Source organism: Haemaphysalis longicornis, unplaced genomic scaffold, assembly GCF_048455015.1.
Source record: "Haemaphysalis longicornis isolate Haplotype H1 unplaced genomic scaffold, Haemaphysalis longicornis Haplotype H1 scaffold_4, whole genome shotgun sequence".
Lineage (NCBI taxonomy): Eukaryota > Metazoa > Arthropoda > Arachnida > Ixodida > Ixodidae > Haemaphysalis > Haemaphysalis longicornis.
In genome coordinates this window covers 117,906,973-117,923,051 of record NW_027526361.1, presented here as the reverse complement: position 1 = coordinate 117,923,051, position 16,079 = coordinate 117,906,973, and the positions used below count along the sequence as shown (strand labels likewise).

Sequence of the window (16,079 nt, the reverse complement as noted above, 5' to 3'; positions counted from 1 at the left end):
AATTGTGAGAAGGCTCCAGTAAAGGCCAGGGATGTAGAAGCATATAAATATGATACTTTCTTGTTTTTGGTGAGCTAAGCAGCAATCAACAGTTATATGGCAAATGCTTTCATGCACATAATGCTGCAGAATGAATTATACTCATTGTTTCTTTATTTCATATATTATTTGCTGGATTCTCAGTGTAAGCTAAATTGCCTGGACTAAAATACAGTGCAGTACATAAGCTATAGTCATTATACGTAAGCTTATAGTCATTATGCAATTTAATGAGGATGTTATTTGACCATAACTTAAGTTTCCACCTCTGTAAATGCATACTAAGGTGGAATATTGGTTGGCAAACTACTGCTTTGCTGATGAAAACAGCATAACTAGCGTCGTGGAGAAAGAACAGGGATGAAGCACAGCGCTGAATATAATTGCTATAAGTATAAGCTGAATATAAGTATAAGCTAAGCATTCCTAATTTTGCAAGGTGTAAATTAAGTAAACCTATGAATAACTCATTACTTGGTTTTTGATATGTATGCCTCGAAGTATCGGAGTTTTTCGAAGGCTATGTTCATATGTAGCTACGTTTACCCCTATACACGGCCATTGTTGTGGCTTCACTGCATAGTCCCAAAGCTGTGCAGAAAGGCCAAATGTGGCCAGTGCGAAGCACTCTGCCAGTACACACACATAACAATCACCACACAGGTTGAAAAGTTGAAGAGAACAGCTGTTGCTTTACGTGTAGTTAACTTACATTGAAATAAACCAGGCCCGAGAATTTCACTTTTCAAACTTGTCACCTTATAGCCCACTGGTGCAATTTGAGGCCCAGAGCAGTTCAGATTGAGGTAGCCTCATTCTTGACAGGCCAGTTCTTCTTTATAAACTTCTACAGCCTAATCAGTCACCAGCACCTCTTACAGTTGTGAACTTAACTGAGAAAGCAGCAAGAGTGACGAACCATTGAGCCAAGAGAATGTTAATAATACCACGCACGTCTATGAAGCACGTGGCATACGCAAATGCTTCATCTCAGCAATTTCAGTGGGGCAGGGTTGGGGCAGTTAAGGATCCTCTCCCATGATCACAAAAAAGTGGGAGAGAGAGCAGAAAAGAAGCACAAAAACAAAATAAAACAAGAAAAAGCAGAAACCTAACTAAGAAAACAATTCAAAATTAATTAAAAGTGAAAAGCTTTGTAATGTTATAGGTATTCGTACTCGACGTATACCTTACGGTTGTTCTGTTAAGTTTTGTTTTCTTCTCAGGGAATCGCAAAATGGCTCTTCATGAGAGTAGACATCAAAGACAGTCAAGGTTGGTGTGCAGCCTAATTGGCGACAGAAACATAATTATCAGAAGTCATACCCCATTGCATATGCCGAAGAATTCGAACAAGTTAAAAATTAAAAAGCCCTTCTACACTGAGAAGAGACGCATGAATGTAAACGTGTGAGATTGTTTGACACGTCTCGACAAAGCATCTTAATTTTTGAACGTATAATGTAGTTAAGCTACCAGCCAAAGCAGATGGCCGAAACCCTTAGCGATGGTTGGCTAATGGCTGAGAGAAGGTTTACAAGCGGCTTTAGGTTTACCGAAGGTGTGAGAACCTGAAGATGAGGAAAAATGCTCAACGGGTACGACCAGTACTATAGTTGACGATCGGCCGTGTCTGTATAGTTTACCAAACAGGTGGGAGGGTGTGTCGTCACTGACAGATGGTGGGACCTGACATCTCTCAGGGCGCCGGCTAAGGTCACATGCCACGTGCAAAGCAACCTGAGCAGGAACGGCGTGAGCATCACGTTTCGGCTGCGAAGGAAGTGGGGGGGTATGGGCCAGACAGCGAGCATCCAGGGAGATGCTTGTGTATATTTCCCTTTCTTGAGAACAGCGTGCAATCACAGTTGGATAAAATTGTCTGTTTTTAATGTACAGGAGTGCTCGAAAGTAAACGATGCATGGTATCGTCAATTTCAAGGAATTTCTCTAATACACAACTGTGAGCATATCACGGATTGTGCAGGCGGATTAAGGGCTACTGCTGGCCCCATACATGGCAGAGTACTAATTGGCCTGAGTTCAGGAACCCATGCTCTGATTACTTTTGACTACGCCTGCACCACATGTGTTAGAGTTAGGCCAAGTGATGTACAAACGTTTCACGCATGCCTCCCTTTGGGCTGATAAGTCAGGAAAGCAGCGGCTATGGAAGTGTTTTGAAGGAGCTGGCTGGAGTTCAAATTAATCGCAAATTGTAATGATTATGGTGATGATGATGATTATGATGATGATGAGGAATTTTAAAGGTTGAGGCCACCTAGCTCGATTGGCATTTTATAAGGGCCATAAAGACCAGGGTGTCGAACCGGAAGAGAACCGAACTGAAAACCGGAACCAAACCGATATTTTTGCCGGAACAGAACCCCGACCGTTATTTTTTGAGCACGCTGAACCCGAACCGGAACTTAACCGAAAAAAGAAATAGCGGTTACCGGTTCACAACGAAATGGTTCGACCATCCGGTTTTGATAATTTGCGGTCAAGGCAATTCTAAACTTTTTGCTTTTATGCACCAGTAACTTCGTAACTTCTCACCCACTTTCCCCTTCGTATCAGCCACAATACTATCAACGCTGTCTTCGTCGTTACATCAGGAAAAGTGTGCGGACCAATGTTGGAATGTTATGCTACTCCTGGTAGTGCAAGCAGAATGCAAGACTGAGTTAAAAGCAACGACCCACTCTGGGCAGCCTACAAACGATATGAAACATCGGCTTTTCCCTTCCTTTGCTGCAGCTGTGTTGGGACATTATTCGGGCCATAATACTATCACTGCACTGCGCAATGGTGAAGGCCCACACCCGAAATATGGCATACTCGTTGCGTTTCATAATTTGCTTTAAAAAGGCTGCAGACCTTGAAAGTGTTAATACTTGACAAGTGTGAACCTCACGAGCTGCTTGATGGCTGAGCCGTTGGCTGCTGACCACAAGGATGCGGGTTCGATCACCGCACACAGCGGCCATTTTTCTGGTGGAGATGAATAACGAGAACTTCCATGTGTCAAGATTCCGACGTAGGCTCAAAATTTTTAGGTGGTCCTAAAACGGGATTCACACGACGGAGGAGGAGGCGCGCGGAGGCGGACGGATATGTGACGTCAATAGCTGTTTATCCGGCCTGGCGGCGCATCCACACGCGCGGAGCTACGCGGAGTGACTAGCAACGACAGCGCCGAGGAACAGGTTCCATTCCCCGCTGAGGGCCACCGCCGTCGAGCGAAAACACGCGGAGGCATTTTCTTTCCCGGAGCCTCCGCGGGCTATCCCCACCGATGGGTGGAGCCTAAAACCAGTCACGTGAGCGGGTCCCGCGGGCAAGAAAGAGAGGGTTTCTCCGTCGTGTGAATCCCGCTTAATTGGTCTGCCGGCCTGCAATATACAGCGAGGAGTGATCATGAGGCATGAAACGTGCCAGTATTTTTTGAGAAGTGTGTTTCCACAGGAAAACAAAAAGAAAAGACCGACGTCGGGGCCCCCGTGCTCCCGTGCCGTAGCCGACGCGCTGGGTGCGGTTGGCGCGCGCTTCGACGCCGTGTGTAACACGTCATGGTTTTGGGACTGCAGTCATGCTGCCCTGGCGATTGGGGATGGTGAAGACCTCGACCGGTCTCAGAGCGCTCGCTCGCGCTTGCGTCCAGACGGGCAGCGCCAGCAGCGCTGCGACAAGAATGGTGACGTCATGGGCGCCCTCCTGTCATGGCGGCCGCTCGGCGTTCGTTTTTAAGTGCGATGCACTTTATAAGCGACCCTGAATCCGCCGTCCGCATTGCTCCTCCTCTCCCCTAGCAACGGCGCGAGGAGCGGAGAGGAGCGTCTGTAGCAACGGCGCAGCGACGTCACACCCCACGTGACCCGCGCGCGCTCCGCCTCCCGCGCCGTGGCTGCGCGCGCCCGCGCCGGCTCCCGCACCGCTCCTCGCGCTGTGACGTCACACTCCCACGTGACCGCGCACTGGCGCCTTTGCGTCTGCTCCCCCTCTCCTCGCGCCGTGACGTCACATGCTCTGCAGCTGGCGCGCCTCTCCCCCCGTTAGGTTTGCACTCACCCTCGGCGCGCGCCTCTCCGCTCGCCTGACAGCTCCCCCTCGCCGGTACTGCGCCTCTCAAGGCGATTGCAGAATTACTACGCCGTGTACTCTCGGCGCAAGAAATGCATTCGCACTTCCTCACGATTCCCTTCGGGGAGGTGGGGGCAATTTTTTTCGAAGCCGAAACTGACACATACTGACACGAACATACGACGCCGTGCAGGATTGTTTACGCTACCATCGACCGTCTAATGTGCCATTCTATGATTAGTGGGCTGGTAGGTCCCATAGCAGCGGAAAAAACGTAATACGAAAATTTCGTGTCAGTACTCCTTTAAACCCCACAATTCGTAACAAAACTCCTGTAGAACCACGAGAGCATCCGCGGCTTCTTTTGCGGTACGACGAACCGGGCGTAGCACAATGCACGGGTATGCTTCGTCGGACGCCTCATCCGCCACAGTGAGGGCAGCGCTAATCTCCTCATCGGTCAATTTGCGGGTCATCAATTGCAACGTAGTCGGCAAGAGCTGCAGTTCGGAGGAAAGCAGGCCAACGAAATCGTACTCCCCTTAGGGCGATGCGGGCTCCGGGCTGCATTCCGGGCTTTCAGAAGCCTCGGGCCTTACCTCCTAATGAACAAGGGAGAAGGCAGTCAGGAGGACACAATAATACGCAAGGTAGTTAATCAGGCCATCGGAGTTCCCGTGAGTGCGTCGACAGACAAGCTCCTCCTGATGGCTTTACAAAACATGGACGAACTGGTTTAAGGCCACCTATCCAGCCAAAAACAGGCTGAGTCACACTAAGGTGGGCCGCCGTGTCCTGGGAAGAACCGGCTAGAGCGTGGCAGAGCTGACCGATCGAGAACAGCTTGTGGACAAATGGCAGGACGCAATCAAGATCAGGCCTCTCCCAAAGAACATGAATCCGGCTCACCATGGAGACAGGCGTGAGGCTAGGGCTCGTGCCCTCAAAAGGCTACTGGAGAGCGAAGACGGCGTCGTCTTCACGGATGCCTCCAAAAAACAAGGGGACGACCAGAGCAGTGGCGGTGGTGACAACCAGGGGCGAGATGCTGACAAGCGCATCGTTTCAAATCAGAGGTGGAAGAAGCGGAAGAGCTGGCAATTGTCCTAGCCCTCACCCTTCCGGTAATTTCCAAGGCTGTCACCGACTCGCAGCAGGCGTACAGGAACTTCCAGTCAGGCTGGGTGTCCCGGCGGGTACTTCGCATCCTTAGAGACAAAACGCCTCCGGAGAGTCAAGTCGAATTAGTATGGGTTCCAGCCCACTCCTTGGTGGAGGGCAATGAGCTCAAGCGGGAGCAGCAAGTAATGTATCGATATTCAGTCGGGATCTTCCTTCACCCTCGCTTATTGAATAACATGTTTCCCAATTAGTACGACAAGACCTGCCCATTATGCTAGCAGCTCGGTACTCTTCGCCACATGATAGGATAGTGCGACTTCAGCCCAAAACACCCCCCCCCCCCCCCTCCGCGTTTCCTCCACTAAGAACCCCACCCGTACCCCTAGCGAGCGTTGGGAGATCTTGCTGCCCAGCCCCGCCTTGGAGGATCAGCTACGGCTGGTTACCGGGGCCTGGTGGCGAAGGCAGCATATGGAATCCTGTGAAGAGGGATCCACTTTCATCCAGTGCTTTTAGCGCTGACATGCTCTGCAATAAAAGTTTTTCCTCCTCTTACTCCGGCCGCAGCGTCGACACCGCCTCTTGCGTTCGGCGTCGCGGGCTCGTTCTTCCTCCGCACAGTCGGATCGGCACGACGTTGACGCTTGCGCTCGGCGCCGTGGACACGTTCTGCTTCCAGGGCCTTCGGGTCGGTCTGACAGCGACGTTACATTCAGCGGCACGGGCGCGCTCTCGTTCTCTCACCTCCGCGCCGGCGATGGTGACATCCCTGCCCCTGGTCGCGGCGTCTTTCCTCGTACCAACGAGCGATACTCTGCGAGTGTGTTCTTTTTTCCTTTGTGGCTCGCCACCTACTTAACAAACATGTGGCCAGTGCGTGTTTCGCCGTGAGACCCCGGAAGTTTTCGTTCTCTTCGTGGTTTTGCGCCCCTCGCACTCGGTTTCTTTCGTGCATGCGCGCTCCGTGCTTTGGAGGGTTCTCGATCTGCTTGCTTACACACAGATTGTTCGCCATAGCCATGGAGAGTTTCGCTGTAAAAATAGAAATTGTAAACACTTGTGTTCAGTTCCCACTCGGGTTTGCATTCGAGTTTTGTTCTTAACTCTATCCAACGCCTTCAAAGCTAGCCTTGCTGTGAATGCTCTTAAAACTGCATACTGGTACGCAGTCAACCAGGAGCCAGCAATAAGCGGACGATGGTAGTGATGCCATTCATTTTTAGCTGCCTGCGAACATCTCTAGACGGGAGACGAGACGTGCTTCGGCGTCATGTCGATGTGCACTTACTTGACAGCCTCATCAATGAAGGTTGATTTTTATGCTCATATTCTACGGGTAAAAATACATCTGGAGGCTAGCGTTTTCTTTGTTAGGTACAATTTGTCGTCAGTATTACGCATACTGCGGAAGCGCAAGAGAAGGACGTGTTTGTGTAAGTTGGTTGTGTATAACTTCCTGGGAGAGATCGATGCCGGGAACTCCGGAAATGTGTAAATAGAGGTTATGCAGCAATATTTCTGTGCTTCTCCAATGTAGCCTTCGAGTGGACAGATTTCAGTACGTTCACGTTGCACGGTGCAACACATATACATGACGTGACGCGACCGTATAGCACACGCTTCTGGGGCGAGATCCTACGCAAATCCCTTCGGTCTACGCAAATCCGTGCACTTAAAAAACAAAGAACGACGCAGCACATGTGTAGAAAAGCATGTCAAGCCGAGACCTGCATTCGCATTGCTTGCCTGTACCCGACGTCCTGGTTGTCCGGATTCTCAAGGCGTCCCGTCACCGCTGGTACGATTTGTAAAAGTCGGGCGTACAGCGGCAGAAAACTATAAAATCAAGCGGTATTTTCACTATTATACATTGAAGGTCAGTGAGGATGTTTTCAGAGTGCCGGAGCGCGTCACTATGTTTAACTTTCCAGGCTGTCATTAAAGGAGCCATGAAGACAAAATACAAGTTGGGTTTATTAGAAAGACTGCTTAGTCCCGATAACAATGATACCAATATCATCGCAATCTTCGAACAAATAACAGAGATATGAAAGAAAACGTGTGAAGCAGTCGCGAACCCCTAGCCAATTTCCCGCAACTTTTCTATGACGTCACAGAACCGTGTTTGTGCGCTTGACGGCCGCCTAACTGACCTGTCGCGCCGACACATGACTGGACGTCTGTAATGGGGCCTCTAGTTCCATTTGACCGCATCACTTGAATGCTAGCATGCAGTTAACGCACTGAAAATTATGTTTTATTGTTGGCCCGTATGACGTCATTATTGCTCATAACACGTCACTGTGGCGCAAAATTTGAAAGTTTTTAAATATTTCTTGCTCTTTTTTCGTTAAAAAACATCTTTTGTGGCTGTAATGAAGCTGAGTGAGATACTGAATCCTAGATCTTTCAAATTAAATGAAGTTGTATTTTCTCATCATGGTTCCTTTAAGGGCGGGGCGCTTGAGTTTTTGTGAGCAGCGACATCTTGCTGTATAGAACGCTAAGGGCAGCGACGGTTAGGATTTCCGCTTATGCCTTCGCCGTGGCATTGGTGAGAGACACAAGCGGGTGCATGCAGTGGAACGTAAGTGCTCACCCCCGACGGGGTAGTTGGCCTGCCGCCCCTGGACCTCTTGCTCGATCTCGTGCGCCAGGCCGTTCTCGAAGACGAGCCGGCGCAGGGCCCGGATCTCATCGGGCGTGGGCACCCTCTTCTGCTGCTGCACTGGGGGTGGCCCCCTGACTCCTGCTCCACCTGCTCCTTCCCGGCGGGCGCTACGGCCCGGGAAGGAGACGGAGCGCGGAAGCCTCCACCGGTGGGCCAACCGGAGAGACTCGTTTGCGGCTGCTTCCGACGAGAATGCGTCGTCGTCGCCGGTGCTCGACGAAGAAGGCGAGGAGGAGAGGCACATGACGGATAAGAGGCACGACGTGGACAACAGGAACAGCGGCAGCAGCGGCAGGACCAGGGACGGCGGGACAAGGCTCATGGCACGCTGCGGGACACGGATTGAAAGGAGTCAACAAACACGTAGGGTTCATTGCCCTTTCGCGTGTAACAGCATCAACTAAAAATGTGATGACAGGCAACTGATGCACGCACGCACGCGTGGGCAGAGACACTTAGAGCGAAACGGCGGCTGTTCCTGTTGTTCTGCTTCCTCCGCACGGCGTTCCGCAGCATGACTTCATCTAGGCCTACGCCAGAGTCCTTCAATGCTTCGAAAAGCATTGATTGACTCTGCCTACACCAATGCACTTCGTACACATGCACTTCGTGTGTATCCCAACGAGTGGGAACTCGGGAACATTTGCGCCAGCAGGAACGACACGCTGTCCTCTATTTCTGGCCGGCTCAGTATTCCTTCGTTCAGCAACCGAGTCGCTCCGCGCATGCTCAGGCGTCCTTCCTTCCCCTCGGCATCCTTTCCCTCAGGACAGGGGTTTAGCAAATGTCACTGTTAGTGCCACTGTGCTAAAACACTTTGGTACAATCCGGTAAAAGGCAGATGCAGAGTGTTCCAGAGATTACATACAAATAAAGCTTTTGGAGTCCGGTATATAAAAAAAACTTGAAGGAGGAACCGATCTCCTATAAGGCTTGTTTTTAGATGCGGTGAATTGTTTCGTTATAGACTCGCTGGCAGTATTGCTCGTAGTTACATGCATGGGATTGCTTAGAATTTCGTTCAAGTACTTGACATTGTTTAGAATGCCGCACACTCTCCGGTTAGTGAGGAGGACGTCATGATGGTGTTTGCGATGCCTGTCTGTGTGCGTGTGTGCCTTTAAGCTAACGGCGGGTGCCGCGATGCGTTTGAAAGCATGCAGTTGCAGTGGGAAAGCCCGCCAGCCATCAAGTCATTCAAACGGTAGTTGGTAGGCAAAGCACGCTTACCTCTAAAAACATAGTTATCACGAGCGACATGTTAAGTGCACGCACAGAACTTCTAGCCGGCGCGCCATCTGCGGGAAAACTGAGCGACAAAGCGCCGGCGAAGCAGCCGTTATAACCTCGCCTAGTCACGTGGTGTCGCTTCGGCGAGCGAGAACCGCTAAGGCGCCTCTCCGCGGCGGGTCATGTGGCTTGATGTCACACACCCCACATTTGCGCTCCGGTAGCTCAAGGTCATCGCGACGCGATGAATGACTTTGCGAGACATTTTTCGCTCAGATAGCATTCTCCCGAACAGCACACCACTTCCCGCGGATGAAGAAGGAGGCCGCTGGATCCGTGTGTCTGCCGTCCACCTAGAAACAAAGCTGCGCATCCTTCCGAGTCCCAACTGGCTGACTCAGGCTACCTCTTTTCCTGACCAGCTCCGCGTGGTAATCCACATCAAGGCGGCGCTGGATCTCTGCACTTCAGAAGACAGCCGGGACTCTAAGGCTGTCGGTGGATCTCTGCACTTCAGAAGGCAGCCGGGGCTAGGGCTCTGCACCACAGAAGACGGAACTAGGGCTGTCGGGATCACCACTGACTGATCCTGAATAAAGTTATTCTCTCTCTCTCTCTCTCTCTTTTTACTTGAGCGTCACTTGACTGCTTCTTGCGAGCGAAGGCGTGTTCATAACGCCCATCTTTCGTATGCGCACGTTGCTGTGGACCAGATCAGAATGACGATGAAAACGGTCCGTCCTGGTTACTCACGTACGTAAGTACAATATACTTTTTTTCCCCCTTGGGGCCACGGGGGCTAGCTGGGATCGTAGACAAGTAAATAGAAAATAGATAAGAAAGTACCATGGGGTAGCTTGTCATATACTGTGAGCAAGCCCGCCACTACCCCCCCCCCCCCCTCCTCCTGTTGCTCTATCTCACCGTCACCCCCTCCTCACGCTTCCACATAACACTTTCCCATTACAACCTTGTTTTCGATAGCATATTTGCCTTGTCTGTTGGCACCTGCTGAGTCATATTGCGTTCTATTGAAATTCTATAGCTCTGTGCATTTTCTACACTTTTACGCTTTTTCTGCAAAGTGAACAGCGTGCTTCGGACAACGTGCTGCGGACAAGGGACATCGATAAACGCGGCGTTGTTGGCTTCAACATTCGGTCTGCTCGAGCCGTTCAATGGCACATTCCAGTATATACGCGGTAGGCCATAAGAAAACGCGACGCGCAGCCAGCCTCCAGTATAGACCACGGCTCAATGGCTCCAGCTGTTAAATGTGAATGCGTTGTGGGCCTGTGGCCTCTGAGTTTGATGTATGTATTGGGACATGCGCTGAGGCTTAGAGAGAGAGGGAGAGAGAGAGGACATTTAATGGAAACGGCGATGTTAGCCGAGCCGCTGCGCTGGCTTGGTTACATGAGGGTGATTTCAGATAAGATCGAAGAAAGGGTGGCTAGTCCACCTCTTCAGTTTGATTTGAAAATTTTATATCATTCCCTTATGATTCCAATGTCGAGATTCAGCAATATTTTCTATCTGTAACAAATCTTGGAACGCGACAAGGTGAACCCCATGCCCATGCGCCTCGGCCAACTCTAGTGACGTCTAGCTACGAAAATATTTATGAGGGGCGACTCGTAAATTTTATGCTCAATCCACACCTGGTGTAAATTGATCAAAAAAGTTTTACTGCTGTTAAAGATATGCATTTTTCGCAATAAAATGTCAAACTCGGCTCACAGCACAATTTTGTTCGAACTTTGAGCCTAAATATTACAAAATGTACTTATGTTGCAACTTCGCATTTCACTCACGTGTGATCCTTACAGTTATGAACAAACACACGGAATATTTTAATTGTATACTGCACGGTTAGGATGAAACGGCCGCGCAAGTTTCAAGAAAAAACTGAAAAACACAAATTTCAGGAGCAAATATATTAAAAAACCCATCTTCGGTTTTTGTCAAATTCTCCCCAGATGTAGGCCTTTACATGAGGCGTTCCTTTTTTCGAAATGAGCCAGATCTAGAAACTGAAACTAGGTCAGATAAAACTGCACGGACAAGAAAAATTGAAATTTTTCTTTAAAAAATGGGTGACGAGAAAATAGTTGAGATAACGCCCTGAAAACGCGTATGCAGATCGTAGTTCGTATCGAAAATGAGCTAGATCCTGCTGTTTCACTCATCAAAGTGAGACAAATCTATTTGCCCGATGGGCTTTTGCTTTTGGCTTGGCTGTGCAGACTAACGTTGGTGTTTTCGGATGTTCTTTTTTTGCTGCTTTTCGTGGCTGGCTTATTATGAATTCGGACGGAAATTGGTAGATTCGCGAAAGATCGGTCCCCAGATGTCAACGACGAAGTGAACGGAAGAAGAAGTAAACGAAATGAAACTGAGAGATGCGAAACAATGATTTCATTTCGTCCCACCCTACCCTACGAAATAACTCTGGTTATATTCATTTTTTTACTCCCATATTTGCCATGTCAGTACTTAACTAAATAGCCGCGGCTTAGAAGCCCCAGAATATCTCTCTCTCTCTCTCTCTCTCTCTCTCTCTCTCTCTCTCTCTCTCTCTCTCTCTCTCTCTCTCTCTCTCTCTCTCTCTCTCTCTCTCTCTCTCTCTCTCTCTCTCTCTCTCTCTCTCTCTCTGCAGCCTTCTTGTGAAGCGTTTCGGAAATTCATGGCAAAGAAATGAAGAGCTTGCTTACTTCGCGAGTGCCTTCAGGTGCGCCCAAGAAAATTATCCTAGGGAAGAATTCGAAAAGAGCTGTTAATGGAGCCAAGAAGACTCACCTGCTCGAAGCCCTGTTGTACGTTTTGATGCCTTTCCCCCCAAAAGCTCAATCGCACAATGCCTGAAAGTCAATTTAAATAAAGTTTTCATAAGAGTGCCGCATCCACTTCAGAATTTCAATTCAATGTGAGACAAATACAAACTTTATCACCCCAAATATTGCTCATAATCAGCGCATAATTTTTAATTACTTGTGGCCATGAACTTCCCCTAGCTGACATGTAAAATATATCATATAATAGCTTTCACGGTGTTGCATCTAGGTCCCGTTACAAATTTCAGCTTATTTCTCAAATTCGCGTTGGGTGGATCTGGCTGATTTTGAAAATAAAAACGCCTCACATGTGCTTGCACATTCATTAAAAGCATGTTGCACCATTTTGCTCTTGGAGCGTGTACAGCGGGAAAAAGGATCCCTGTCCGCCCGACTCTCCACGACCTACTGTAGTGATAGCGACTCCCCTCAGGTTTGTCTAAATTATGTATGTTTTGTATGAAAGACAAATGTTCCCCTTACGGATACAATAAGTGAGAATGTAACAGAAAAAAAGGCGCTTTTAATGTCCACGTTGCCACCTTAACAACCAATCTGCGTCCAAATTATGTCTATGTATAGGAGAAAAAACGACAAAACTCTTTGAGCCCCATATTTAAAAAAAAAGCGCTCTTTCAATTTTTGTGAAACTCTCCCAACAAGTTGACCGCTAGGTTTATTTTACTTCGAAGTAGAAACACCAAGAAGTAGAAACTCAGAAGTAGAGACAGTATAAATCACTCATGAGCCATTTCAACAAGCCAAATACAGAAGTATCAATTAGGCGAGTATACTCGGTTACAGCTTAAGAACGGCAACGATGATGATGATGATGATGATTGCTATTGGTTTCCCCTTTGTAGCGGGGTGATGACATGTCATCTTACCAAAAATGACTAATATACCCATGTTTTACACTCTTGGTTTAATACTAGCGCTGCTTAGAGCAGGCACAAAAAGCTTATTAGGCCCGAAATACTTTCTTTTCCCTGTTACAGGTGGTAATTGTCCTAGGCAATATTCCCCTCTCTGCTTTTCGTCCACCAGCATTTTAATCTTCTTTTCGTCCCCTCGACATCCTCGAAGTTAACTTTCTCTGTTATACCCTTAACTCCTAGGGCTTGCCGCTGTGCCTCATCAGCGAAAGTTGCCTCTGGGCCTCATCACCGCAGCCGGATGTTACTCCGCGCGGCGCAAGTAGTGCATTACTGTGAGTATTTTGAACATGGCGGGACCCGTTTCCCTCATATCATGGATTTATATGTTTTTAAACTACTGCAGTGACAACAAATAAACTACGCGAGAAAATGCAAGAGATATCACGCATTCATAGCAATCTCCTTTGAAAACGCCCGCGCCCGTTGACATCCGGGTCTGTCGCTTTGGCGGAGTGATACGATGCATGAGCTATTGCCGTTCTTATTAACTTGTTCCCGAATATAGTAAAGCACGTGCCCACTAAATTCCCTCTTTGCTTGACGTCGAACAGTACAGCCACATGCGGCACCCACTGCAATCAAATGAATGAATGAATGAATGAATGAATGAATGAATGAATGAATGAATGAATGAATGAATGAATGAAGGTCGAACGCCTCGTGCGAGGGAAGGGGAGGAAGAGCAGGGGAAATAAACCAGTGGGCGGATGGGGTTCAATCACAACGCGTGTCCAACCCGCACACGGGCCACTTGATTTAGGTATTTTCACTAGACCTGTACGTCCAGCAAATTTTCACATGGTCGTTAAAGCCTATTTCACGTCGCTCGAGGGCGCTATCCATTATTGAAGGGGCGCGACGTGAGGAGGTTGACACCTACGAAAAAAAAAAGGATTATGATACTAGGGGGAAAAGTGACTTCAGCGCGTGCTGCTTCAGTGCTGGGCTGCTCCGAGCTTCGCGCTCTTTCCGCTGCTTCCCCCACCGGCGCGGCAATCACCAGGAATACAGGGCGTAATTAGCCCCACCCACAACGCCGGCAAATCCGTAAGGCAATCGTACGGCAACGCGATATACCGACATTGCTGCATACCGTGAATATATTGAATTTATGCTGTTAAAAGCGTTGGTGGCTGTCGCCCACGGGGTTTAATCGGGTCTAACAGGCTTTCTTCTTGTAGCTGAAAAGAAATCTCTGTTTCCGCCCGGGATCGAACCGGGGACCTTGCGCGTGTGAGGCGCACGTGATAACCGCTACACCACGGAAACGGGGATGGAAAGGAGACGCCAAGAGCTGAAGGTGCTGATTGTTATCCCGAAATGAAGGAAACAAACTAAAAACTGTTTCCGCCCGGGATCGAACCGGGGACCTTGCGCGTGTGAGGCGCACGTGATAACCGCTACACCACGGAAACGGGGTGGGAAGGGAGACGCCAAGAGCTGAAGGTGCTGATTGTTATCCCGAAATGAAGGAAAAAAACTGTTTCCGCCCGGGATCGAACCGGGGACCTTGCGTGTGTGAGGCGCACGTGATAACCGCTACACCACGGAAACGGGGGTGGAAGGGAGACGCCAAGAGCTGAAGGTGCTGATTGTTATGCCGAAATGAAGGAGAAAAATTAAAAACTGTTTCCGCCCGGGATCGAACCGGGGACCTTGCGCGTGTGAGGCGCACGTGATAACCGCTACACCACGGAAACGGGGATGGAAAGGAGAAGCCAAGAGCTGAAGGTGCTGATTGTTATCCCGAAATGGAGGAAAAAAAATTAAAAACTGTTTCCGCCCGGGATCGAACCGGGTACCTTGCGCGTGTGAGGCGCACGTGATAATTGCTACACCACGGAAACGGGGATGGGAAGGAGACGCCAAGAGCTGAAGGTGCTGATTGTTATCCCGAAATGGAGGAAAAAAATTAAAAACTGTTTCCGCCCGGGATCGAACCGGGGACCTTGCGCGTGTGAGGCGCACGTGATAACCGCAACACCACGGAAACGAGGATGGTGAACGTGGGTACGACCTCGAAGTCCTGTTATACAGAAAATTGTGTCGCGTGTGGGATTACTTTTACTTTTTTTTAGCAGAACAAACTTTTCAACACCATCTTTGGACTTGCTACCGCATAACTATTATTTTTTCTTCAACACCCTGCCTTACGGCGAGAGCATGGTGTTCTACAATGTACGTAATTACGATCACAATGGTGATGACGATAATGACGACGACGATTAGGTGCCTGGAATGGTGATGACGACGACTATGATGATGATTGCAAAAACCAGGTGCATTGTCAAGCTAACCGACATGCCCAGCGCATTTAGTCATGATTATGCGAAGAACATCTGCCAAAGTTTCGTTTTTTACCTAAAGCTTATACGGCTGGGTTTTCGTGCATTTCTCACGCTTGCAGAACAAAAAATTCCGAGGCTCCACGTAGCTTCATAGAGTTTCATACTAATATACGCTAGCTGGGACACTGGCGTGGTGTTAGTGTCTATTCGGGCCGCCGATTGTCTGCTTCAACCCCCATGAAGGCGGCCATGACTGAAGGATGCGTGATTTTCGAACTTGGCTTGATCCAGCCGCCATTTTGGCTTGACACAAAGTATTTTTTGAAATAGAAAAACTATAACTAATGTTTATTAGTGTATAAGCTATTAGTCATGCAAAGAACTTGTACTTTATGTTAATTTTAAATTGAGTTTTATAAGTATTCTGTTATACGACGGGAATAGATTTGTAAGCTGCATACACGGCTGAGTTTAGTGGAGCCAACGAATCGTCGGTGAAGCGTTCGTTTTTTTGCGTGCGAGTAGACGATGGCGTGCGGCTGAAGAAATATAGTTTCTTCGTATGTATACTAGAGAGGAAACTGTACCTGTGAATTCATATCGTCGTGGGGGGTTATGGGAAGAGCACCGCTTCTGGCTTGGGCTTGGCATGACAATTTGATTCTTACGTGGTTTTGGGGATTCGCTTTCTTCGCTATGCATTAACACGTCTACGAGCTACGAGGTAGCCGGAATGCTCCCTGTTCTGTAGCAGTGAGTGGTGGCAACTGCGTGTTCGGTGAAAGAGCAGGCAGTGCGTGATCGTACCTAACGTTGGTCCTGCCGGTGCCTGTGTGATTTTTAAGTGCGAATGCACTTCTTAAGCGAGCCTGAA

At 48.8% G+C, this 16,079-nt stretch overlaps 1 protein-coding gene and 6 non-coding genes across 7 annotated transcripts in view; all 7 read right to left on the bottom strand.

The window, feature by feature from the left end:
- Positions 1 to 8,525, bottom strand: part of LOC144179307 (uncharacterized) — a 142,261-nt gene extending 133,736 nt beyond the window's left edge. The window contains exon 1 of the mRNA XM_077707604.1: positions 7,844 to 8,525. Within this exon, the coding sequence (XP_077563730.1) occupies positions 7,844 to 8,237 (394 nt within the window). The 5' untranslated portion in view covers positions 8,238 to 8,525. The remainder of the gene's footprint in view (positions 1 to 7,843) is intronic.
- A 5,588-nt stretch (positions 8,526 to 14,113) lies between these two features.
- Trnav-cac (transfer RNA valine (anticodon CAC)) lies at positions 14,114 to 14,186 on the bottom strand. The gene has a single exon. It is a non-coding gene; the product is annotated as a tRNA-Val (tRNA).
- A 73-nt stretch (positions 14,187 to 14,259) lies between these two features.
- Trnav-cac (transfer RNA valine (anticodon CAC)) lies at positions 14,260 to 14,332 on the bottom strand. The gene has a single exon. It is a non-coding gene; the product is annotated as a tRNA-Val (tRNA).
- Positions 14,333 to 14,398: 66 nt separating this feature from the next.
- Positions 14,399 to 14,471, bottom strand: Trnav-cac (transfer RNA valine (anticodon CAC)). Its single transcript has one exon. It is a non-coding gene; the product is annotated as a tRNA-Val (tRNA).
- Positions 14,472 to 14,544: 73 nt separating this feature from the next.
- On the bottom strand, positions 14,545 to 14,617 carry Trnav-cac (transfer RNA valine (anticodon CAC)). The gene has a single exon. It is a non-coding gene; the product is annotated as a tRNA-Val (tRNA).
- Positions 14,618 to 14,691: 74 nt separating this feature from the next.
- Positions 14,692 to 14,764, bottom strand: Trnav-cac (transfer RNA valine (anticodon CAC)). Its single transcript has one exon. It is a non-coding gene; the product is annotated as a tRNA-Val (tRNA).
- Positions 14,765 to 14,837: 73 nt separating this feature from the next.
- Positions 14,838 to 14,910, bottom strand: Trnav-cac (transfer RNA valine (anticodon CAC)). The gene has a single exon. It is a non-coding gene; the product is annotated as a tRNA-Val (tRNA).
- Between the last annotated feature and the right edge of the window lie 1,169 nt (positions 14,911 to 16,079).